General features: G+C 46.2%; 5 protein-coding genes and 1 pseudogene across 5 annotated transcripts; 2 read left to right on the top strand and 4 right to left on the bottom strand.

Annotated features, from left to right (window-relative positions):
• Positions 1 to 599: 599 nt before the first annotated feature.
• On the top strand, positions 600 to 1,163 carry LOC149112432 (uncharacterized). Its single transcript, XM_089288751.1, has one exon. It carries the CDS (start codon positions 612 to 614, stop codon positions 1,035 to 1,037), a length of 426 nt encoding a protein of 141 aa, XP_089144877.1. The 5' UTR covers positions 600 to 611; the 3' UTR covers positions 1,038 to 1,163.
• Positions 1,164 to 4,618: 3,455 nt separating this feature from the next.
• On the bottom strand, positions 4,619 to 5,998 carry LOC149112431 (uncharacterized). Its single transcript, XM_089288667.1, has one exon. The coding sequence runs from the start codon at positions 5,996 to 5,998 to the stop codon at positions 4,619 to 4,621; it is 1,380 nt and encodes a 459-aa protein (XP_089144793.1).
• Positions 5,999 to 7,344: 1,346 nt separating this feature from the next.
• On the bottom strand, positions 7,345 to 8,718 carry LOC149112430 (uncharacterized). The gene has a single exon (XM_089289328.1). It carries the CDS (start codon positions 8,716 to 8,718, stop codon positions 7,345 to 7,347), a length of 1,374 nt encoding a protein of 457 aa, XP_089145454.1.
• A 47-nt stretch (positions 8,719 to 8,765) lies between these two features.
• LOC149112429 (uncharacterized) lies at positions 8,766 to 13,286 on the bottom strand. Its single transcript, XM_089289327.1, has one exon. It carries the CDS (start codon positions 13,284 to 13,286, stop codon positions 8,766 to 8,768), a length of 4,521 nt encoding a protein of 1,506 aa, XP_089145453.1.
• Positions 13,287 to 16,393: 3,107 nt separating this feature from the next.
• LOC149112428 (uncharacterized) lies at positions 16,394 to 18,194 on the bottom strand. The gene is made up of 5 exons (XM_089290309.1): positions 18,004 to 18,194; positions 17,692 to 17,912; positions 17,381 to 17,477; positions 17,139 to 17,288; positions 16,394 to 16,932 (listed from the first exon to the last, which is right to left on the bottom strand). Exons 1-5 carry the CDS (start codon positions 18,116 to 18,118, stop codon positions 16,412 to 16,414), a joined length of 1,104 nt encoding a protein of 367 aa, XP_089146435.1. The 5' UTR covers positions 18,119 to 18,194; the 3' UTR covers positions 16,394 to 16,411.
• Positions 18,195 to 21,780: 3,586 nt separating this feature from the next.
• On the top strand, positions 21,781 to 23,460 carry LOC149112427 (uncharacterized; annotated as a pseudogene).
• Positions 23,461 to 24,866: the final 1,406 nt, after the last annotated feature.

Genomic DNA, 24,866 nt, shown 5'->3' with positions numbered 1-24,866 from the left:
GATTAAAAAAATGCTTGATTAAAAAAAGGCTTTAAACGTTTGCGCGTGACTAATATCTCACGATGCCGAGCCCAAGCATTGCGCAGGCTCTCATCTATACAACCGCAATCGGAGGGATTGCGCTTTTTTGGGTCGATTTCACCGAAAAGGTTTACAGAGCGGCGACACTGCTTGCCAACGAAATGTTTGCCGATAAGGCCGCTCAAGACAGAGAAAGACGGAGAAAAATAAAAGAAGAGGTGCGAGAAGAGATCGAAATAGAACGAAAAATCTTGGAAGAATGCGTGGCGGAGCCAGGCAAGACATTAATTTTGTTTTAAACTTTCGCTCTTTCCTTATATCAAGCGCGCCATGTCCGACAACAAGCTTGTCAAGACCGTCATTAACGCCGCAACTCTCACGGGATTAGCCGCGGGCATCGGCTGGGCCGCGAAAAAGGTTGTGAAAGAGAATTTCACTTCCGGTCCCAGCAGCAGCTTTATGAATTACATGAAGTTCACCGCCGTCATGGCGGGCAGCATTGCGCTCAAAAAGTACCTCGAGGACCAGAAAATCCTCCCCGACAGCGTTTGAAACCAACGATTTGAAAAATCTTCCGATAATATATAACCATGGCGAGCATCGCGATCATGATTGGCGGGGCTGTGTTGAACGCCACGGCTTTTATCGGCGGCAATTATCTGGCGAGGGCGCTTGGCGGGGGCGACAAAGCCGCGCTTGAAGAAAAGAAGCGCCACGACAAAGCTCTCGAAGCTTATCAAGCGGCTTACGCCAAATACACGCGAGACCGGACACAACTTCTCGACTGGATCACGACCAACGCGCAAACAAAGGAGCAGACCAAGCAGAACATGACCAACACGGACTACGCCTTCAAACTCTACAACCAGGCACATCCTGATGAATGGATGGTGCCTCCCAAGGAGCCCGAGTTCTCAGATTTCTATCAGCCAAGCGAGCAGCAGAAAAACGGTGAACTCGCGTTTGTGGGAGCCGGGGCGCTCGCTCTGGGCTACGCGGCCTTCCGGTTCCTTTAAACTTTTTTACGCCTTACTTATATGGACGCTAAACTCGCAAAGATATACTACGGCCCCGGGGGCTACTGGAAAGGAATCGCCGCGATAAAAAAATTGGCCGAGGCTGCCAAGGTACCTGAAGAAACCGCAAAAAAGTGGCTGATCCGGCAAGCGCTCTGGCAGGTATACCTTCCCCCGCCGAAAAAAATTCCTCGACCGAAATTCGACGTTCCAACCCCCAACAAGGTCCATCAGGCGGACCTTCTTTTTCTGCCGCACGACAAGCTCCCTCGCGGCCGCAAAGTTTTCAAATACGCGCTGACCGTTGTCGACGTGGCCAGCCGCTTCAAAGAGGCCGAACCCCTGACTTCGAAGAATTCTGATGAGGTCGCCCTGGCCTTTCAGAAGATTTACAAGCGCTCGCCTCTCGAATGGCCTGAAATGCTGCAGGTTGACCCCGGGCGCGAATTCATGGGCGCTGTCACACAAGAGATGGAAAAGCACAAGACATATATCCGGCGCGGGCGCGTTAACATTCACCGCGACCACGCAATTGTCGAACGTTTCAACCGCACCCTGGCGGAGCGCTTGTTCGGGCACCAGTACGCCGTGGAGATGCTTTTCCCTGAGGGCAAGCGGTCCACTGCCTTGGTGAAAAGACTTCCTGAAGTTGTTTCGGCTCTGAACAACGAGGTCACAAGCCTTATCGGCAAGAAACCCGCCGTTGCCATCAAAGAAAAATCTGTTTACGCAAGGCCGTCGACACCTTACACGAGGCCTGTTGGAAAAAGCGAAAAAATCCTCCCCTCTCTTGTCCAAGTTCGTTATCTCTACCAGCCCGGCGAGCTTGAAGGGGGCATGAAAAGAGCCACAGACCCAATCTGGTCTTTGAAAGTTTACAACATTGAAAGGTCTTTCATCAAACCGGATCAACCCGTTCTCTACTATCTGCGCGACGGGCCCAAGCGCGGCTTCGTGCGCGAAGAACTTCTGGTTGTCCCTCCAAACACTACTCTTCCTCCGGCTGATGTGAACTAGATGTGATATTCGTTCGGTTCGGTGTGTATCCCGTCGGGCAGCACCCACCGCTTGTCGTAATAAGCGCTCAGCCCCAGCTTCTGCTGCTCGTTAGTGACTATCTGCCCGTCCCGCATCCAGAAACCTTTGTTGGTGGCCATGTCCTTGCTTCCTTCCGCGCTTCCTTGAACCGCTGCCATGACACCTCGTTCTGCCTTTTCGACATCCCCTTTATGCTAAACTTCTGTTTTTCGCCACCCTCTCCGTCTCGGCGTAATAAAACTTCGAGCAAACCGCGATCAACCGGAGGCCTTCGAACTCATGCTTGAAGAGACCTGGGGTCCGGCCACTCCACTTGTCCCAAGCCAGCCACTGATTTTTTTCCCCATCGAATTCTGCCTTCAGCTCTGGCCGGACGACGTCCTCGAGCCGCTCGCCCGAGATCGCCATGTAGTTGCTGTCCGTGTCCATCTGGATCAGCTCGAGATCTCTTCTGTCCACGTACTTGTCGAGAAAGTCGTAGTAAAATTCCAACATCCGCAGCTTCGCCAGCTGGTAGACGGCGATTCCGATCTGGAACGGCCGCCTGATCGTGATCCGAGGCTTGCGGCTTTCCAGCTCGTAGGCCTTCCCGATCTCGTCGAGGTCTTTGAAATACGCACTCCGCAGCGCTCTGTCGACGACCTTCTCGTCTTTCGTGTATATCACGTTCGTTTCCCGCTCCAGAGCTTCTATCAGTTCCCCGTAAGCGCTGTTTCCGAACAGTTTGAACACTTCGGCGAGCAGCGCCTTGCTTCTGTCCACGTCTCCTGTCCGGCGCGCCTCCGTCACCTGCTCCACGAACCAGGTGAAGATCTTGCCCGCGTCGTAGTCGATTGTTCTGGAAACCTTCGTGACAACCGCCCCATGGTTGACGTACCACCGCAGCAGAGGGGCGTACACCAGCATCCGTTCTGCGGACAGCGCCCCCACAAGTTTTTTCCGTCTCCGCGCTTTCTGCCCGTTCTCGCCAAGTACTCTTTCATGTGTTCCGGCACAGCCTCGGCGGGAACCCGCTTGTTGATGAAAAATGGGCACATCTCCTCAAACTTTGACCACGAGCGCTCTGGGATCTTGATGTCGACTTCGACGAAGCCGAACCACTCCCCGGCTTTCAACCGGCGAATCAGAACTTCGGCCGCTTCCGCTTGGCGGTCATCGCTGTAGTGCACGACCTTCCCCTTCCCGCAAGGCATTTCTCTGAGCATGGTCGAGAGATAGAGAGCGCTGGCGTCGAAACCGAGAATCTTTTTGCAAAGACGCGGTTCTTCGAACTGATGCGACCTTATCCGTGTCACACCGGCCTCGTGCCGTCTCGTGAAAACCAGGCTCGGTCCGCCAACAACCGCTCCTTTGAGCATTTTGTAAGCCTCTTTGCTTGGGCTGTAAAGGTCTGCTCCGCGCTCGATTGCCCCTCGGAGCAAATAATGCAAACTCACCCCTGGCAGGCTCACCGCGTCTTTCAGAATGTCGATTCCTCTCTCGGTGTAGAAGTTTTTCATCTTTTCCAGCGCCTCGAGGCCGGGAGCGACATCAAGATTGTTGTAATAGCGCAGCCAGTCTGCGAAGATCCGCATCCCCTTTTCTTTGAACAGCCGCTTGCACTCCTCCCACTCCTTCCGCGTGAGAACGTATCCGCCCTTCAGCTTCGAATACCAGGCCTCGTATTCTGGGAGCCCAGGGAAATCTAGCTTTTCGGGCGCGTCGAACCATTCGTAAGGGAACCAGGATTTCTCGGACTCGCTTCCGTAGGCTTTCACCCATTTCGCGTAGCTCGTGCCCGGGCCCAGATAGTTGATGATATCGAGGAAACGGGCCCCCCAGGTGAGCAGGAACATGGTTTTGTTCCCCTTCTTGGCCACTTTGACTTTTTTTGATACTTCGGCGAGAGTGCTGGCGAAGTGGTTTTTGATCAGATTCAGGTCGTACGAGCCTGAGTTGAAGCCCACGACAGGGACCTGGTTGCACCATTCATTAATTTCTTGCTGCTGGTCTTTTGTCAGCAGGTGCATGTCTTCTGGCACAAACTCCGCTCTCACCTGGTCCTGGATGTTTTTCTCGCGTCTCTCCAGCTCTTTCAGGAACTTGCGGACCAGCTCCACGGGGTTTCTTTCGCAGATGTGGGTGGGCTCTCTTTCAAGAGAGTCCCCGACGCTCACAGAGATCGGCACGTGCGCGCTTTCTATCGTTAACGCACCTGTCGGCTCTTTCCGATAATTTTTGTCGCCATACGCCTCGAAATCGTACAAGATCGCGTGCGGGTAAGTTTTCGTTTGCTTCCTCGGGAGTTCCCCCTTTTGAAACCCAACTTCGCAAGCCCATGCCTCGATTACTTTGTAGCCCAGCTTTCGCAGAAATGCGGTGCGGTTCACGGTGGCTTGGTACAGTTGTTCGGCTGTTTTGCCGTTTGTTATGACCTCCTGTCGGTTAGGATAGCATTTTGGGCATCCGTGGAAGGGGCAGCCGTGGTATTGCCATACCGTCCTCGTTTCGTGGTGGTACCCGTCGACAGGAGAAGACTTCATTTTCCCGCCTTCTCGAGGGAGTCATCTCTCGCCCCCGTGCCCGCACATCGCGTGGTCGATGTGAATCCCCCATCTCTTCGCTTCCCGCTCCAGCCACAGAATCGCTTGTTTCGATGCTGAGCCTTTTGGGTACATCACTTTCTCGAAAGCTGTCTGTGGCGCTTCAACTTTTGTCCCCGGGGAAAAGATTGCCGTTTTTCCCGCCTTGCAGGTCTCATGATGGCGCTTGAGATTGCAAGCTTGTGTGAATCTCTGCCCGCAATGGGTGCATGCATAGGTTTTTGCCAGCTTCGCGATGTCTTTTATCAAGAAAGCGTGGCCTTCGTAGACACCTATCGTCAAAACGTTTTTGAGTTTGGGGTTCGGGTTTGTTCTGCGATGCCATACCACTTCACCGTCATCCAAACGCTGAGGCTCGTAGACACGTATTCCGAGCCAAGATGAGACGGGCGAGCCCTCATTCAGATGGGCTTCCACCTTGTCGAGCTCGTCCAGAGACGTTTTTCTGAAGTTCGGTGGAATGGCATTGAGTTTGTAGAAACTCTGCGCCAGTCTTCTAGCTTCTTTTGTACAACGATCCGTGCGCGCCCCTCGGTGCACAGCGAGGCATCGCCATAGGCACAGGTTGTCGTTGTACACGTCCAAAGATACCATTGCCTGGCTATGGGCAAGATTGCGCAGCCATTCGGGCAAAGGACCTGTTCCCACCAACGGCTGCCTGTCAAGCACAACCTTCACGTCAACGTTGAAAAAGTTTTCAAAAACCCACTTCGTGCTGGGCCTTTCAACTCTTTCATTGTCGAGACGCAGTTCTTCCTGGGTGATAAGCCATTTTTTCGCGTCTTCCAGTTTGTTAAACCACTGTGAGCCCTTCGGGTTCGAGTAGTACACAATAATCGTTCCATCCTCAATGTTGCGCAACTGGTACGCGAAAACGTGCCTCAGATAGAACGACGTGCTTACTCTTTCGCGTATCTTCGCCATAAATTCTGGCGTTAGGTTTCTCCCCAGACCTCTGGTGAAGCGCCATCGAATGAAACGCCGGCCTGTTGTCTCTTCCCCTTCTTTCTCTGCGTCATCAAACAGATCCAGAATCTCTCTCTGGTAATCTGTCGCTGTTCGAACTCTCCGCGCAGGGAAGGGGTCGTACTCCCTCAGAAGCGCTTGCACTCCTCTTTGCCTTCTTTGACGTGGAGGGGCTCTTGGCTCGTAAGGCTTCGGAAGAAGCGGCTTTTGCAGACGCGCCTTCGTTTCTTGAGAAATTGGTTCATCCAGCACGTTCTGGACAACCCTTCTTACCGCTGGCGCGTTTTCTGCAAGAAGTTCATCGAAATAACGCAATACCACGGGATCTATTTTCGCGAGTTCTTCTTCCAACCTTTCCTGGACGGTGGAAGCCATAGTGCCTTGCGTTATAATCGAGGATGCGTTTCTCTAACTGGTGTGTTTCTTTTTTTCAGCTCGAGCAAAACACGTTCAAATTGTTTTTTTGCTTTTTCTTGTTTGCGGTAAAGACGTTGTTTTAGCGCGCCCCCGCCGCAGGGCTTGCAAAGACGGTAGTCACACAGAAGTCCGACTCCGCAAACTCTGCATGGCTCTGGCGTTCGCATTCCTTTCTTCAGCTGGTAGTTGTGCTACCCGCAATACGCCCCGTAACAGCGCTTTCCGCAGCTTTCTTTCCGGCCCCGCTTCAGCCACCCGCACTTGTTTGGCGCTCGAGTCATCCCGGCTCGGGCGGTATAACCCCGGGCTCGCTTGTTTCTAATATGCCGCACTCCTTTGTTGTGAGTAGTATATAGGGAATTAACCAAATACTATTTCAAAGAGGATGCCGAATTTCACCGTTTCGCAGCCCCCAGGTTCAACCAGCCCGAGCCTGTGAGGGCCGGTCTTGATGGTGGGGGCTGAGATAAGGTGAAATAAGGCTCCCTCTGCGAAATGGTATTTGGTTAATTCCCTATATACTACTAATGCCCCGCGGTTGCTCGGGGGGAGGGGGGTGGGGATGGGCACTGCTGGAATTGACTGATGCATTACTAAAACTAGGAACGGGGAACCGGCAACGGGAGTCCGGGAACGAGTTTACAGCGGTAACCCGCCTAAGAGTTCAACATGGTGGACAAAGGAAAAGAAAAGGGAACAATTTGGGGAAATGTGAGGGAAGTGTTATGGTTGTAAACGTGAGTTTCTACCAGCTGTGCCCCAGAGTCCAATATAGTACTGGGATAAACAAAGCATGAAATAGCGTCTGGGGAGAAAATCGAATCGATATTATTGTTACCACCATATCGCGAAGCCAATCTCGATCGGTCTCCAAACATCGTTTAAAAAGGGAACAAACGTTAAAGTTTATTCACGACAACGAGTTTGACTGAAAATAGAACAAAAATAAACAATTATTTACAACATTAGACGACTGAACGGACAAACCCCGAAAAACACAAACTTACAGCTTTTCCCCGAAATGAATGATTGACCTCTGGTGGACGATGATCGCGAAAGGGAAATTATAAGAACAGCGACGATGACTAGCTCGCGCGCGCGAAAATATCAGATGTCCCGCGGGGCCTCTTGTAACCATAATTAGCAAGAGTGTTACATTCCCGCCCCTAAATGCGGCATTCTATAGCATTTACCAAACAATAGTGTAACATTCGCAGCTCGCGTGATAGTAAACTAATCGAAAGAACAAAACCTATTTTATAGTTCAAACGATACTGCTAAGTGAAGGATAATAAGTTCAGTTCTTAGGTAGCCTTCAAAGAAGGGGATTCCCCTCTGATTTCGGTAAGGTTCTTTATCGCGGAATTCCTCCTAGGCTTATTCCATTTTTGTCTCTCTTGCAGGGAAGGGAGGTATTCCTTGATCCACCTATGCCAAAATATGTCTGCCAGGTATTGAACCTGCCGCCAGCGTCTGCGAGAGTAAATTTCATCTTTGGAGAAGAGGCCAGGTGGTGCCGAAGGTCCTGAGCGAAGTAACAGTAGATGATTTGGTGTTAGGGCCTCCATATCTCTCGGGTCGTCTGAGACTTTAGTCACCGGTCTACCATTCACAATAGACTCCACTTCACACAACAACGTTGCCAAGCCTTCATCATCAAGGATCTGCTCCTTTGTCAAAGCGCCCATAACCTTTCTCACCGTCCTAATGCAACGTTCCCAAATTCCACCATGGTGAGAACCTCCTGGGGGGTTGAGCGTCCATGTAACATTCTGTTGTAGCAGAAATTCGCCAATCTTGTGTTGGTTCCAGCCCTCGATCGCTTCACGCAATTCCCTTTCCCCACGAACAAAGTTTCCACCATTGTCTGATCTCACTTCTTCGGGTTGTCCCCTTCGAGCAATGAACCGTCGCATTGCGTTGATAAAGGAGTCTGTATCAAGACTGTGGACGACCTCCAAATGTATGGCTCTTACGGACAAACAGGTGAACAAGACCCCATATCTTTTCACAAGGCTTCTTCCTCTCCGCACAACGAACGGGCCAAAACAGTCGACTCCTACAAACGTGAAAGGCGGTTTCTCAGGTGTCACGCGGTCTGTAGGCAGATCTGCCATTTGCTGCTCCCCTAATGGCGCTTGCCTCCTTTTGCAGTCGAAGCAGCTGCGTAGCACCCTCTTCACAGCAGTTCTCGCTTTAAGGATCCAAAACCTTTCACGAATCAAGGACAGCACATGTTCCAGGCCTGAATGACCCGACTTTAGATGATAGTGGCACACGATCAAATCGACAACGTGATGTTTCTTGGGCAGGATTAGTTGGTGCTTGGCGGCATTTGGTATGGAAGCTTGCGTCAAACGTCCTCCGACATACAGTAAACCATCAATTTTCATTGGTGCAAGCTTGTAAATCGCACTCGTTTTCTTAACCAATGATTCCTGCTCTTTGCAACGCTTTGAGCGATTGCCTGCTCCTTTCTGTTCGAGACGGGACATTTCTTCTTCAAAGCTTTGACGTTGAACGAATTTTAGAACTTCTTTCTCTGCTCTGTTAATCTCATCCACATTGATAGACTCACTCTCCCTGCCAACGGAGGATTTCGGTGCTAACGTCGACCCCCTTTTACGCCTCTCGCACGATGCTCTCAGTCCGTCCCGATAGCGCAGGATCCAGGCCATAATCTTCTTGAGTCGAGACCATGAAGAGAATCTCTCGAGCAATTCGTTTATACTATTTGTTCCAGAGTCCGATACAGCGGAAAACGTGCGATTTTCCCTCTTGATCTCAGGGTCGTCGTCAGGTCGTCGTCTCGGACGGTAGTCGGCTGTGTAGGCCACCTTGACTCCTTTTGCCAAAGGAAATCGGGACCGCGTATCCAACGATTCTTCTTAATAAGCGAGTCTATTGCCAGACCTCTTGAGGCGTCATCTGCCGGGTTCGCTTCGGTGTTCACGTACCTCCACTGAGACGGGGAAGATCCATTATGTATGATCGCCACTCTGTTAGCAACGAAGGTGTGAAATCGCTTGTCATTGCTTCTTATGTAGTTCATCACACAGGTACTGTCTGTCCAAAACACGGACTCGTGTATTGGAAGGTCAATCTCTCGTGTAATAATTTTGTCCAGCCTTGATGCAAGAACAGCTGCTGACAATTCTAGCCTTGGTATCGTTATGGACTTCAGCGGAGCAGTACGCGCCTTTCCCATCACAAATGAACAGTGAATTGTACCCTTGTCATCCATAGATCTGAGATAAGAGACTGCACCGTAGCCTTGTTGCGAAGCGTCTGAGAAGTGGTGTAGTTGCAGCGACGCAGTTCTCCCGAAGTTCTGGGGCTTAAAGCACCGATCAACTGAGAAGCGTTCGAGCTTGGGCAGATCTTTCAACCATTTAAGCCAACGTTCCTTTTCCTCGGTAGGGATTGGGTCATCCCACTCCAATCTCTTTTGGCATAAATCTTGCAATATCGCTTTGGCTGGGAGTATCACTGGGGCTGCAAACCCAAGCGGATCATACACTGAGGAAACGACAGATAGCAATCCTCTTCTTGTGAGGGGCTTGTCGTTGACTTCGATCTTGAAACAGAATATGTCGCCTTCTACGTCCCAACGGACCCCAAGAGCACGCTCAATGGGCATTTGATCATCAGGAAGGTCTTTGAATGATCCGGCTCTGTCAGACTCAGGTAATGATTCGATAAGTTTGCGAGAGTTCGAGACCCATTTAGTCAGATTAAAGCCTCCCCTTTCTAGCAGTCTTCTGAGGTCAGCGGTCAGACGGATAGCTTCACTCTCGCTAGGTACAGATTTCAGGCAGTCATCTATGTAAAAGTTTCTTCTGACTGTATTGATCACCTCGAAATCGAATCGTTGAAAGTTGTCCTCGGCCGTCTTTCTAAGAGCGAAGTTTGCACAACTTGGAGAGGAGACGGCGCCGAAAAGATGAACTGTCATCTGGTATTCTTCGGGTCGTCTTTGGAGATCGTTATCGGGCCACCACAAGAAACGCAGTACATCAGAATCGTCTGGGCGAACACGGACCTGGTAAAACATAGATTCGATGTCGGTGATAATAGCAGTTCGCTCTTGTCGAAAACGAGTCAGAACACCAATCAGGGTATTGGTCATATCTGGGCCTTGCAACAGCACATCGTTAAGGGACACGCCCTTGTACTTCGCTGCACAGTCGAACACTACTCTAACTTTCCCGGGTTTCTTCGGATGAAAGACTGGGTGGTGCGGCAAAAACCATGTAGCCTCGCCTGATCGACAAAGCCGATTATCTGGGACCTTTCTGGCATATGCTTTGTCAAGAAGATTGTCTATGAAGGCCGAGTATTTCTGGAAGAGGACTGGATCTTTGACGAGTCTCCTTCGTAGCAGTTCCAGACGGTGTACAGCTAGTATTCTGTTATTTGGCAGGCAGAGTGGAGAGTATCTCCACGGCATCGCGATCTCATAGTGGCCTTCGTTTAGAACAGCAGTGGATTCCATGACGTTTAGGGCTCTCTTGTCCTCAAGTGACATCGCTTTCTCATTGTCGAGCAGAGAATCGTTGAACTCCATGTTGCAGAACTTCTGAAACTGTTGATCAAGGGCAGTGTCCGCTCGAACAAAGTTTGAAGTACGTTTAGCGCTTCCGTTCCTGCCAAGTGGGCCATTGATGGCCCAGCCCAGCAACGTTTTAGCCGCATATGGACCTCCATTCTGACTCTCTCTAACTTCTTTCGGTTCTAAAGCTTTAGGAACGTCATGGCCTATGAGTAGCCCGACATCGGCAGTGATCTCCGCGACCGTTACCCCCTTCAGATGCGGCCACCTGTCAACGTCTTCCTGGCGAGGGACGCTCTCTGAGGCTACTGGAAGTCTAGGTGTAGAAAATACAAAGGGCAGCTCAATGAAATTGTCTTCCTCTAAGTCGAAAACTTCCAACTGGACAAGTTCGCACTTTCTCGTACTACCCTCTCTCTCCATTGTTGTTAATGATATGGTGGTGTTGATGCCTTTAACCCCGAGCCGCTTCATTAGCTGTTCACTGCAGAAGGATGTGTTAGAGCCACCATCCAGAAAGGCATATGTGTGTACAGTAATGTCGCTCCCTTTGGCTCTCACTTTTACAGGCACTACCGGTAGCCCTGTCACTGAGCCTTCGACCCCAGAAAAGGCACATTGCAACTTGTCGACATTAACATACGCACTCTGGGTTCCAACATCTGGCCGCGTTCCGCTGGTAGCACGCACAGCTGGTGGATGCAGGAATGTCGAATGCTTGTCTTCGCAGCCATCCACCTCACAAAAGCTGGCCTTTGGGCACGCTGCAGCATAATGACCCGGGATCAAGCAGTTGTAGCAAAGCTCTTTCTCTCTTGCAATCTGGTATCTATCACTGACGTTTCTCCTTCTGAACTCTTTGCACTGGGACAACCAATGAGCAGCTTTACACAATGGACAGCTGAGGGTGGGTTCCCTGGGTCCTAACACCAAGGTGTCATCCGACACTCCACCGTCAGTACTACTACTGAGGTTATGGGCGTCAGCCGCAAACGAGGAGAGTCTTCTATTTCCTGGTCTTTTTCCGTCAAGGACACTTTTGCTTTTCGGCTCGCTGATAATGTCTCCAAATATCGGGTGCGTTAGTATGCGGGCTTTCTTCTCTACGAAATCAGCAATGTCAGCAATCGTCACCTCCCTTGCCTTTGCCTCCGTTATTTCATCTGCAACTTCGCGCCATTTCTGTCGTAGGCTGAAAGGAAGTCTCGCCACTACTTTCTTTAGACTGTCTGGGTTCTCAATCTTGCTTAGGTATCCGATCTCATTCAATGTGTTCTTGCAGGTTGTCAAGAGAGCAGAAAACGACTGTAATGTTGCCCCATCTTCCGTTTTTATCGCTGGTCCATTAGTTACGCGTTCTACATAAGCAGAAGCAATCTTGTACGGCTGCCCATACCGTTTAGCGAGCAGTTTTCGAGCCTCGCGATACCCTTCCTCTGAATCCATTGCTAGACAACTACGCCTCAACTCCTGAACGTCGCCCGCCGTGTACTGCACGAGGTAATACATTCTCGCACTATAGCTCGTGGTCTTTGCCACGATCATGCTCTCAAAGGCTCTAATAAAGCGGCAATACTCGATAGGATCGCCGGTAAACGTGGGAACTTCAAGTTGTGGCAAAGTTAGAGCTAAAGCGTGAAGCTGTTGTTGCTTTAGCAGTTGTTGCACTTGCTGGTTTTGCTGTTGCTGAATATTTAGCATGTTACGATTCTGCTCCTGCTGTTGACGTTGCAAATCCAATAATAGACGTAATCCCTCTTCACTTGAAGTGGAATATTGAGATTCCCTGTCCTCAAATGCACGATGCCGAGATTCTTTAACATTTACTTCAGCTACCGGGTGATGTGTGATCCTGATAGGGAGTTCTTGACCTGCCCTGGGCTCTTTAGTTAAACAGGATTCAACTTTTACGGCAGGTGCCGAATTTCGAAAGCCTTCTTTCGCCCGACGCTCTGGAATCCCGGCTTCGGCTTCTGCGAGGGCGCGCTCTTCAGCTTTGGCTTTAGCTATTTCAGTCTCAAGTGCTAACTCTTGCTTTCTTTGTTGCAGGCGTAATTCTTCCTGTTGTAAGGCTTGCTGTTCTCGTAGCATGGAGGCTTCGGCCGTTAAAGATGCTCTTTTTGCCGCCGCTGCTATCCTAGCGCTACTGACCGAACTTCGTCTGGAAGATCTGGAGCTTGCTCTGGAACTGGCCTTAGATTTCTGCGGAACCTTTGATGTAGCTCGTGAGCCAACGTTGCTAATTGAGTCCTCGGGGTCCAAGTTCGACAGATTAGTTGCTCTCGACGGTTGTTTAAATTTCTGTATCCAATCCTCGATAATTCTTTTGGAATCGCTAGCAAGAAGCATTGTAACTTCGTAGTATTCAAGTGAATCCTCGATCTCGTTTCGATCATCCAGTTGATTATGATACGCTTGGTGCGCTGCTTCGAAGCCTGTTATCGCTTCGTCTAGCTCTGCAAGTTTTTGTTCAATGTCGTACGGGTTGCCAAAATCTGACATCATCTCTCTCGCTTCATTTCGCCTACGGGTAATAACTCCTTTAGCGGCGCTTCTAGAGGCCTTCAAACGACGATTTCGCTCGTATGTGACTTGGGGTTGATCGATAGTGACACTAGGATGTCTCATCCGAACTCCGCCGGTTGCATCTTCCGCTGCTTCAGTCGCCGAATTTACTCCACGATCCACAGACATCTCAAACATTAAGGAAAGCTTCAAACAATGTTACCACCATATCGCGAAGCCAATCTCGATCGGTCTCCAAACATCGTTTAAAAAGGGAACAAACGTTAAAGTTTATTCACGACAACGAGTTTGACTGAAAATAGAACAAAAATAAACAATTATTTACAACATTAGACGGCTGAACGGACAAACCCCGAAAAACACAAACTTACAGCTTTTCCCCGAAATGAATGATTGACCTCTGGTGGACGATGATCGCGAAAGGGAAATTATAAGAACAGCGACGATGACTAGCTCTAATATATTTCGAAAGATGTTAGTTTGACCGTTGCCACAGAATTTAAACTACGTCTTATTAACATATTGACCTCACGCGCGCGCGAAAATATCAGATGTCCCGCGGGGCCTCTTGTAACCATAATTAGCAAGAGTGTTACAATTATCACAACCCCCAATACCCCAATCGGTCAGTACAAAATGCAGACTGCAGACTGGGTAAAAAACACAGACAGAGACTTAAGACTGTTTTTCGCCTGATACGTGACAACGTGTCATCTAAACACATACCGAGTGTCACGCAGTAGCTTTTCCGTGGTCGTCTTTCACCAACATTAGCATAATTGTGGAATATTCCTTGTTCGTTTCCTCATACATTTTGTCTTTAACAAAGCGGCCAGGCCACAGGTTATTTATCCGTTGCTCACCTGATTTGCCAGCTGACTTGCCGATGTCCGAAAGGCCGCCATGCTACCGAATGCGAAGACAGCGGACGACTCACGTTCAAAGATGGTCACGTGTTAAGTTACTTGTCCTCGATATCATATTGCGTGTTGCTGTTTTTAAATATTGATATGACAGCTCGCACACAGAGTGAGAAGATATGACAAGACTGTGAAGGCTTGAAATTCTATTTAAGAACGACTGTGGCCTTACCGATTGGGGTAGCATGTGATAATACCGATTCGATTTTCAACCCAGGGGCCATTACATGCGCGAGTATCAATCGGATTCTGCTCTAACAGGAACGTACTGGGCACATGATCTGGGGTAGATACTCACGTTTACAACCGTAACACTTCCTCGCATGTCCCCAATTTGTTCCCTCTTCTTTTCCTTTGCCCGCCATGTTGAATTCTCAGGCGGGTTACCGCTGTACACTCGTTCCCAGACTGCCGTTCTTCGTTCCCCGTTCCCCGTTCCCCGTTCCCCGTTCCCCGTTCCCCGTTCCCCGTTCCCCGTTCCCCGTTTTCCGTTTCCCGTTCCTAGTTTTAGCAACATCCTTTTTGTGGGTAATTTATTAAAGTGTTTCCATTGCTAACTTCGCTCCCGCCATGAAAGCTTGGTATAGACTTAGGCGTGTATTGTTAAGGTCTACGTACCCTCAATATTCACATAGAAACGAAGCAAATCCGTTAGCCTGCGCACAGGCTACAGTATCACAGTATGGTCTTGTATGTATTACCTCAATATTGACTACGTCCCTTTTCTGTATCTTTGTTTGTTAGTTAGTTTGTTAATTATTTCGCATTGCTGCGTTTATGAAAAGACGTCACGGGGGTGGGGTTAGGGGGGTTGTTAAAGACCCAATCAGCTAAAGGTTTAGGTCGGTTACATAAGGGCCTTTGCAAACACTATCTCCGTTATCTCCGTTTCGCTGCACAATGCGCGCTTCAAAAATCTCATTAACGTTTTCCAAGCCTGAGGCAACAATATAAGGTAGATTGTGTAATAAGGGCGGATTGGCTAATGGGAATGTTTATCCGCTCTCGGGCAGGGGGCAGGTGCGGGGGGGCGGGAGGCAGGTGGCAGGGGGGTTATCGTTATCTCCGTTTCGCCGCACAATGCGCGCTTCAAAAATCTCATTAACTTTTTGCGTTTTCTAGGCCTGAGGTGGGCCGTTCGTGCATTCTTGAACCTCGTCCTTACCCTTATCGCTAATATGAAGGAAAACACAACGATAATTGCAGGAAATTGTGACTTCATTTCAAGAAAGCTTTGGATGACATATGTTTGCATCACGAAGACGAAGCATGGTTCTTTGTTAAGTCTTGTAAATGTTTTTCTGTACATGGATAAGCTAACATTAAATTAAAGTGAGGTTAGGTGAGTATACTTTCGTTACCAACTAGTTAAACTACTTACTTAGTTATTATTATATACATCTTCTAATTCCCTTGTGTTTTAATTCCGTTATGGTAAAGGTAAAAATTTCGGACTTTGACTACTTTTGTACGGTTTATTATTTAGGGGAAAAGCGAACTGAAGTTTTTCTCGTAGCCTGAGTTTAAAAGACTGGCGAAAGAATCTTGAAAGGTCTCCAGGATTTCTAGTTTAAAACTGATTTATTTAGTCCAGGTGGGTATGTCGCATTAACAATTTCAGATGTTTCCATCCTATTCACTAAAGTTAATCCTTAAAGAGACATTTAAAGCATTTAAAGTTCTTAAAAGCAGAATTAGATTGTGCGCGGGGCAAAAATTTCAAACTTCTAATAAATATATAGGCTTTTCCTATTTTCTCTCAAAACGTGGGAAACCGGTGCTAAAAGTGATCCCTCAAAAGAAAAACTGGGGTCACCGAACGTCCAAGATGGCTAACTTGATCCACGCAAAGATGAGCAGTGACTACTAGCAGACTTGCTACTATTGTTCATTTTATATTACCTAGTCGCTGCTTCGGCGCGCAGAGTTACAAGTTGCAAATATTTCCACACGTTGTATCTCTGAAATAAAGTTGGTGACCCCCCCCCCCCCCCCCCACATCTTTTCTTGAAATCCTGACGATAATAACTCATTATCTGACTTATTATAGGTTTGAACAAAATCTGTGAATTAGATGTTCCTGCCAAAATTCTTTAAGACAGCAGGTGCCTCAACAATCTTTTAAAATTGCACTCCCCCACCAACCCCGTCTAGCAAGACTTATAGTTTGTTCAACAGTTTTTTGATACAGGTGGTACCCACTTTCAACTATTTAATAACCTAGCGTTTCTATTTCAACTTAATTTTGGCAAAACTTCATGGCGACGCTTTGAATAAAACTAACACAATAATCATGTGATTGACATCGAACAAACAACTCTCTGAAGTCCACAAACAAAATTCAGTAATACTCTGCCTGCAGTCACAAAGTTCCTAGCGAACAAAGACTTTCCAGAAATCACCAGAGGACAGTCCAGAATAGTAGTCATCACATCTCAAATATCGATAGATTGGGTGCCAAAACCAAAAGTATCCATAAAAATGAGCAGGGAAAAAGTACAATCTCTGTTCATCTATTCCCCAACCCCATTTGCCATCCCCGCTCCACTGATCGCAAGCTCCTGCCAATCTGGAGTTGTCGTTTTCCATTCTAACAAACGAGCCACAAGCGTCGGGCCGGACATTTGTCTGACCGCTGAAGTACTGGACTACAGCGTCACCAGTGCTGTTAGCGACCGTGGTCACGTGGAACGTACGTCCCAGCTTTTGTTTACTACAGTGGAATCTCATTTGAGTGAAGGACAAGTGAGTCCACAGCTCATTCATGGCACTCTTCTTCAGAAAAGTCTTGTTGTTATGGTAACTGCCGACTCCTCTGTAGGACGCCTCTTCTGACAATTGCAGTGGAGAGGATGAGCTGTCAATCATATAGTTGGAGACAAGAAGCCAGCCTCCTGAAATCAGGTAAATTTATGTTCGTTAATTGGAAAGAACAGAACCAGATGAGAACCTTACAATAAAGCCTTTATTACGAAACGAAAACTTTCAAAGAAAAGGAAAATAAAGCAAGAAATGTTTCAACCGTACGTGTTCCAAATAAATGAGAGTTTGTGTAATCTTAACGTGTAAGAATATTTCTTGTTCGCCATTCTCAGCTTACCTCCGTCAGTTGTCATGTCACAGAAGACCTTTAAAGGGTTTCCACTCTTCTCAGGGTCGATCCAGTACTCCTCGTCTCCTTTAGTATCTCCTGAGTCCCGGATGTCCTTACAGGAGTGACCACGGTGATGGGAGTACCAACCTTTTATTTCTATAAAAGAAGAAAATAGACCCAGGATACATTTCGCAATCAGATTCACACTGCGTAATATAATCGTCAAAACACAAATAAACATTCACGACTCACGTTTTTCGCATTTTTCCCCTTGTATCCCGGATGACACTGTCCACTGTTTACTGTTTGGTCATTCCGCTGACGAGAAACATCGATGCAGGAGGCCTAGGTTGGGTTAAGAAAAATGCTGTTCAGCGTTAACTTTATCATTTATCAATACTGTAAGGAAATATCACATTTTGATCACTCTTGCTAACTGTACGAACAGGCTGACAATCATATTCTTCTTTTAACAATCTCGCATTAACTCTTTTTCCTGTTCCGAGTAAAGGTAGCTAAACTGAGATAAGTAACGTATATTCGGAAGGTTTCAACTAACCTGAACTGAACCAAAGTATGTTGATCCTTTCTTCCATTTAAAATCTCCTGGCTTCATCTGTCGGTTGTTGTTGTTTAGCTCACAAATGCGTTGCCCTGCATTGCTGCCGTCTGGACGGACATTAAACGACTTGCAACTGCTATTTCCAATGCATTTAAGGTGGCATGCAAACTCGTCAAGGACTGTAGCCGTGGACATGACGTGACCAACCAAGGCATGGTCTAACAGAGGAAAGAAAATAAAACTTTTCCTGATGCAAACAGACTGAATAGAAGGAAAGTGCGACGCTTTAATTTACCTGTGCCTACTTACCAGCTTCCGTTTCAAAAACGCTTCCGCAAAAGTCTGTGTTTGCCACCACGAATAAGATTATCAGGAAAATGTTTAGAATCACAATGGCCAACCGAATCAGCCACGCGCCAGCCATGGAGCTCTAATGTGTTGTTAAAGCGTCAGAGTATGGAATTAAAACCTTTTTGAGAACCGGAGGTGCAACGCACCCAAAGCTCGCTGCTGCTTTATCTATTCGTTTGATCTAGAACGAACAGACTTATATGCCAGGTGATGTTCATATTTAATTAATAGTTGAAACACTGGGTTATATAACTCAGTTAACGCAAGCTTTCATTCATTTCGGCTAACAGTTCTTTTCTTTTATTGTCAGAAAATTAAACGTGCCGACGTTTACGCATTGCTACTGGCTCCCTTCAGAGTTCAAACAAACTGGCAGCTGGTGTTTTCAAAAACCCAGACAGTCTTTTGAGCCCTAAAGAAGGCAGTAATGCCAAAACCGTCGACATTTTTGTCTGAAAATACTAAAAACACTACGAGAAATTCTTTAGTTTTTTCTATTTCAAGGAGTTACAGCGTATTGTTGTTATTAAAATCATTGTTTTCATTTATTCCCCTGTTGTTTGGAGTTTCATATGTTAAAGAGCTCAGGCTCCTAACTGGTTTATAAATTGTTTGATGGTGCAATAAAGGACTTATGGCTGATGTTATGTTTATTCACCTGCAGCCGGGGGGTGTTTGTGAACTCCGCTTTGTGTGGTGCGCGCTACAAAAAGTTCGTAAATTTTTAAATGCTAATCTTAGAGTCACTCCAGACCTGAGATGGGGTACATTTATCCCGAGCCTTGTCAAATATAAGCGCAAGAGCGTGAAGTTTAACTAGTCGTGATCATTCATAATTCATTGTGTTTATAACTCAAGGTGGAGTTATTAATATCAGAATTAATATCTGCTTTATTTTACATTTTGAAGACTGGAACAATAAAGAACTCCTTGGATTGTTAATTATTTAGTCAAAACTATGAGCGGACGTTACTCAGGTACCGCTCGCTGATTAATGCTACGAAACAAATTAACTCTGCGATCTGATTCAGCCTATGAACTGGAGAACAAGGTTTAGAGGGTTTTTTCCCCGTGACTCATATTCTTGGAGCTTTCCGTGGCTTTTTTGTTGAAGAAACCGGCAAATTGGATCCCCCCTAACGTCTTTGCTACACCTGCAATTGGAGAGACATCTTAACTAAACCGCCGTAAGGATTCTTATAATTATATAAATAGTTCTGTCTACTGAGTTGGCATTTCTGTCGTGCTCATTAAAGGTGCTACGTCACGGTTTGCGCATCGTGAAAAGTTCATTGTAAACTTTTCAAGTTCGTCGTTTGTTATCTGTGTCAATCTTCTCCATCCTTAACCATCCTTGTTCCTTTATGGTTAATTAATGTCCTCGGTGTTTTTCTTTCTTAGTAAACTACTATTCTCAGGTTTTCTTCAATTTTAATAGTAGTTTTGCACATGGCCAAAATAACTCAAAATACCGTGGCTGAGCTCCTTTAAGCACGCCGCTAGCGGCGTCTATTTCTTGTATGACTAGTTCGCGTGAAAAGTTTGTTAATAAAAATGATTTTAAAGGAATAAATAACGTCTTCCAACAAGCTGAAAGTCGCAATTCTCAGCAATGATTCCAAGTCATTTAACGTAATGTTAGCTGTGAGAATTTGGTAGTACATCAAAAAATATCCTTTGATGAGAAATCACCCACTTCTGGAAGTTAAATGGTTAGGATGTAAACGAAAACCTTGAGCCTCTTTAATATATCACGTTTTGTAGTCGAAGCTTGGTTCAGGATAGGGAAAAAAAACCCCTCCTGTTTATGGATATTTAGTTAACCAGCTTTATACACATCCGGTATTTTACTATTTAGGCAGCAATTCACGATAGATGCCCTAATTAGGACAGATGACTGATGATAATGTTAATTCGTCTGCGGGCAGGGGAGCAGGGGTGGGGGGGGGGGGGTGTTTTGCGCTGTGCCCGCGTCGAAAATCTTGTACATTTTCCAGTTTTAATACCAGAGTTATTTAGACCTGAGATGGGCCACATGGAGCCCTGAATTTCGTCATATATATAAACCGGCAGATGTGTTAAGTCACCAAGTCGTGATCATCTTTAATTCATTGTGTTTATAACTCAAGCTGGAGTTATTAATATCTGCTTTATTTTACATTTTGTGAACCTGAACATCTAAGAACTCGTTCGTTTATTAATCATTTAGTCAAAATTATGACCGGACGTTACTTATTTACCGCTGGCTTGTGAGGGGCAGCTGGGGCCAGAGCAAAATTATAACTGAGGCAATATCCATGGTTAAATTCTCATCCTAGGAATTTTGTAGTGTTTTACTTTCCCTCTTCAAAAACAAACAAAAACAAAAACAAGAAAAACGAAAAAAATGACTGAGGCAAGTGCCTCAGTTTGCCTCATACCGCCCTGATGGATCCTTCAGCGGTGACCACAGGTTAACTTCTAGAACATGAAAAGTAAGAAACCATCTTGTCATAATCCATGAGATTCAGCGGGGTGTTCTGCGGGCTCACGTGCTCTTTCCGTTCCCGCGCGAATTTGGCATGAAAGAGTAGTGATCTACATTTCAACCCAGCAAATAATATAAAATGGAATAAATTATAATAAATAACCTTTAGATTTTACCCTCGGCAGTGTTTATAGCATAAAGGCTAGTGGAACCGAACAAACAACCAAAACAAATAATTCAAATTGAACATAGCAAACTTCAACAAACTTCTATTTCAAACCAGGAAAGCATGAACCATGGGGTAAAACAATGTTTTCACGAATGTATTGTTTGCAACGCCTTTGTCGTACTACCAAAAATCTATCAAGAAATTACATGTAGACGCCTGATTAAATTGGCTCCTTAACGTTAGCGAACATAAACCTAAGCTACATCCTGTAGGTATTAAAAAAAATGTTTTTGTCATCAATGTTTGTGTCGTCGCTCACTCGTAGCTACCATACATAGTATTCTGACAATAAAACTGCTAAAATTACAAGAAAAATGCCAGTTTAAATAGCGTTTACGATGTTAGTTCATATAACATAAACACGCAAAAGAAGGACGGCCGATATTCAGTCATCTTTACCTCATGCTTGGTAAACCATTATATAATTCGGTCAAACCACGTATCTACGTAACAAGCCTGTGATTTGGTACTGACCATAGGGAACGAGGGCTTTGGCAGCGACATGGCACGCGACAGGAGTGGAAGCAGTTTCCCCATTGGTCAGAATCTTCAACTTGATAGAAAGCTAATTTGATTGGCGAAAAAGCAAAGTACATGCAACGGGAGGTAAGCCAAAACACGGAAACCTCCGACATGCGTGACAGCCTGAGGTCACACGTCTGGGAGAAATACTTAATGTACTAAAAAGGAGGTAAGGAATCGTAGCTTGTTTCGAGTCATTTAATTTTACAATAGGATTCTCACTAGGCTTTGAAGCATCGTACCCAGTTAGAGAGGCCCCTAGCGTGCAGGTACGTCTAAAAACAAGCGCTCTTATCTTAACTTGATGAAATTGTTCCGGATCCATTGTTGTCTTAGACAGAAATGGAAGTGTGTTTAAGTGTCCCCTTGCTGGTAGCAATGCAGTAAAGCTATTTTTCCTGCTTTCTTGCTTCGATTTTAACTTTCCTGTCATTGGCAATGTGTGGCGTGTATGTAGCTTTTTACCAGCGTTTTAGTCATCTTCTTTCTTACCCGGGGCGGAAGCAAATGTTCCATCATGATCAACCTTAAATTAGCATATCTAGCAGCAGTGATATCACTTGTTCCAATAGTAAGTAACAAGGTCGTATATTCATCTTTGTTGACATGGCTATTTGCCTCCAACAAGAATGCCGCAGTTCACGATTCATACGTCAACGACGCAAGATATGATACAAAAGGAATTGCATGCTCGATGTAAAAGTTAACAACAACAAATTAACTGCAGCACAACTGTATTTACGCAAGGTCGCATGCTTCCATTCGTAAGCAATGTTTTCATACATTTACATATATCTTTCGAGAATTCTCCCAACACCCTAAGGGTTTAGATGAGGCTATGTAAAAATGGAATAAGTACTCTACTGCTTTTATAAAATATTTCTCAAGAATACGCGCGAATCTAAAACGTCGCTACGGTGTTTACATACTCTCATCTAAACATAACTATCGACCAATGAGAGCGCGCATAGTGTCTCAGCTATATTATAATTGAAAAATCGAATCATTACGGTAATCATTGTTGAATTTGTTTTGTCGCCAGGACGGCCAAATATGTGATAAGCTATCAAAGAACCCCTGGCTGCCATATGACGTGTCTTCAGTTGACAAGCTAAGGTACCTGGCATTTATGCTATCGGCGAAAAGCAAGGAAGTGAAACAAAATACATTTATGCAGGTCGATCTAACGACGTGAGGAGAAGACTACAAGAGCATAAAAGTCAAAAGCAACAGGATATCGACAAGAAGGTAGCAAGCAAATTTAAAAAGCATAGAGAAACAGACCTCAGGATAAAATATGTTCCCGAACAAAGACAGAAATCGAAAGAAGGAGAGTATATGCAATGTCTGACAAAGAAGATTGGATACCGCCCTGTGCTGAATAAGCGCGAGGAAGATGGCTGTGCGTCCTGTACAGGGGGCCAAAAGAAAAGCAACGCTAAACGTTCTGAGAAGCATTCTTCAAGCAGGTCGTCTCCTAGGTCACACGCCAGGCCTAAAGTGGCATCGCCTGGCAGATCATCTAGTAGCTCTGAAATATCATCAAAACCTTCTTCTGGATCATATAGCGGCTCTAAAATATCACCAGGACCCTCTTTTAAATCATCCGGTAGACCCAAAGCATCAACGGGGCCCAAAGTGTCATCTGGAAAGTCCTCTTTTAGATCACCTGGCAGCCCCAAAGTGTCATCTGGAAGGCCCTCTTTTAGATCACCTGGCAGCTCCAAAGTGTCATCAGGAAGGTCCTCTTTTAGATCATCTGGCAGCCCCAAAGTGTCATCTGGAAGGTCCTCTTTTAGATCACCTGGCAGCTCCAAAGTGTCATCAGGAAGGTCCTCTTTTAGATCATCTGGCAGCCCCAAAGTGTCATCTGGAAGGTCCTCTTTTAGATCATCTGGCAGCTCCAAACTGTCATCAGGAAGGTCCTCTTTTAGATCATCTGGCAGCCCCAAAGTGTCATCTGGAAAGTCCTCTTTTAGATCACCTGGCAGGAGCTCGTTTAGATCATCGTCTCGGCGAAAATAAGAGGATGGGAAAGACAGAGGTTGCGCGCAGTTGACTGATCTGTTCGCCTCTTTAGTGGGCCCATTATGATCACTGTATAGGAGAATCTCTTTTTACAATATTTGTCCAATTAGAATTAGAATAAGCGATACAGTTTCTGATGGAGCACAAAAACATTAGTTCTGAATATTGAAACGACACAGTATGATTAACTGTCCTAAGGAATTTAAACCCGATGCATTGAATACTTTTTGGGCGACGCGGCCGGGTTTAAATACTGAAAATTTTTTGTACTTGAAGAATGCATGAGCTCATTAGCGCTTTGGCCATCCAGAAATTTTGAAGTTTTTGTCAGCCAAATTCTCCTCAGTTATTACACCCAAAACCCCTAACATTTCACAAATTACTAAGTTTCACAAGCTCTTTAAATGCTTGAAGTTAATTCGTGTCTAGGGCGCGTGTGCAGTTTACGCAGGTATTTGTATCAACAATATATGTTATAGACATTTATGTTGGTTCAGCTTACCACTGATTGTAGTTCTATCGAACTCCTTCTTTGAGAAGTCATTTGCAAGAGCAGTTCTTTTCTGATACTGGCTTACCTTCAATATTACCCTTATTTCATTTGTCACTGATCTTCATTTGCGGTTTATTCATAACATGTCTCGTTACAGTGGTTAGTTATACAGGCAATTATCCCTAAGACGGACACCTTGGAGCCCAGCACCAACTTTATATATATCTGTGTTAGAAATTTAGAGAGGTGTCTGCCTTACAGAAATCCAGTCGAGGTAACCTGACGCCAGCTTTCCTGAAATAGTAAAGCACAAGATACATACAGTAGATAATCATCAGTAAAAGGTAGGTGAAGTCTGTATACGAGCCAAGTGGTCCATCAGGCCGGAGCATATCCCCGTTTGTGGAGTGCTAATCAATCACAGGGTTACCCCCCCCCCCCCAGCATTAAATTCGCCGATACCCATTTATACACCTGGGTGGAGAGAGGCACTGTGAGAGTAAAGCGTCTTGCCCAAGAACACAACACAATGTCCCTGGCTAGGGCTCCAACCTGGACCGCTCGATCCGGAGTAGGGCGCGCTAACCATGAGGCCACTGCGCCTCCCATAGACTGGTTGTGTACTCGCTGTTTATTACAAGCTGAGCTGCAAAATGGAACAAGCCTTTTTGGTATCCCTATTTGTTCAAGCAGTATTTTGAACTAAATTACTGGTTATTATTTCGGTATCATGCGTATTTTGCTGCTGCTTCTCCAAATCTCTATAGAACGTTTTTTCTGCCTCATTTTTTTTTTTAAATTAACTTACACCCAGAGAAATTCATATTCTTTTTCTTTCCAACTCTCCCTTCCTTTCCTTCTCTTTTGGAACGCCGATGAAAGGGGAAAGGGGTGAGGAGGTCAGGGGGAGGGGGGTGCGATTAGACCAGGATCAAATTGCGGTCTCGTTCTAGTATGAGATTATTTGATTTTTATCTAACTTAACTATAACCGAAATTGCTTTAAACGGGCAGGTATAGCCTGAATAGCACTCCAGTTAGCCTAAATAATGCTCAGGCTAACCTGAATAAGCATTTTTACGG

The sequence above is a fragment of the Orbicella faveolata genome, unplaced genomic scaffold (genome assembly GCF_042242905.1).
Source record: "Orbicella faveolata isolate gen_17 unplaced genomic scaffold, um_ofav_v1 contig_2, whole genome shotgun sequence".
NCBI lineage: Eukaryota > Metazoa > Cnidaria > Anthozoa > Scleractinia > Merulinidae > Orbicella > Orbicella faveolata.
Note: the sequence above shows the minus strand (reverse complement) of the source record. Positions and strands in the feature narration are given on the sequence as shown.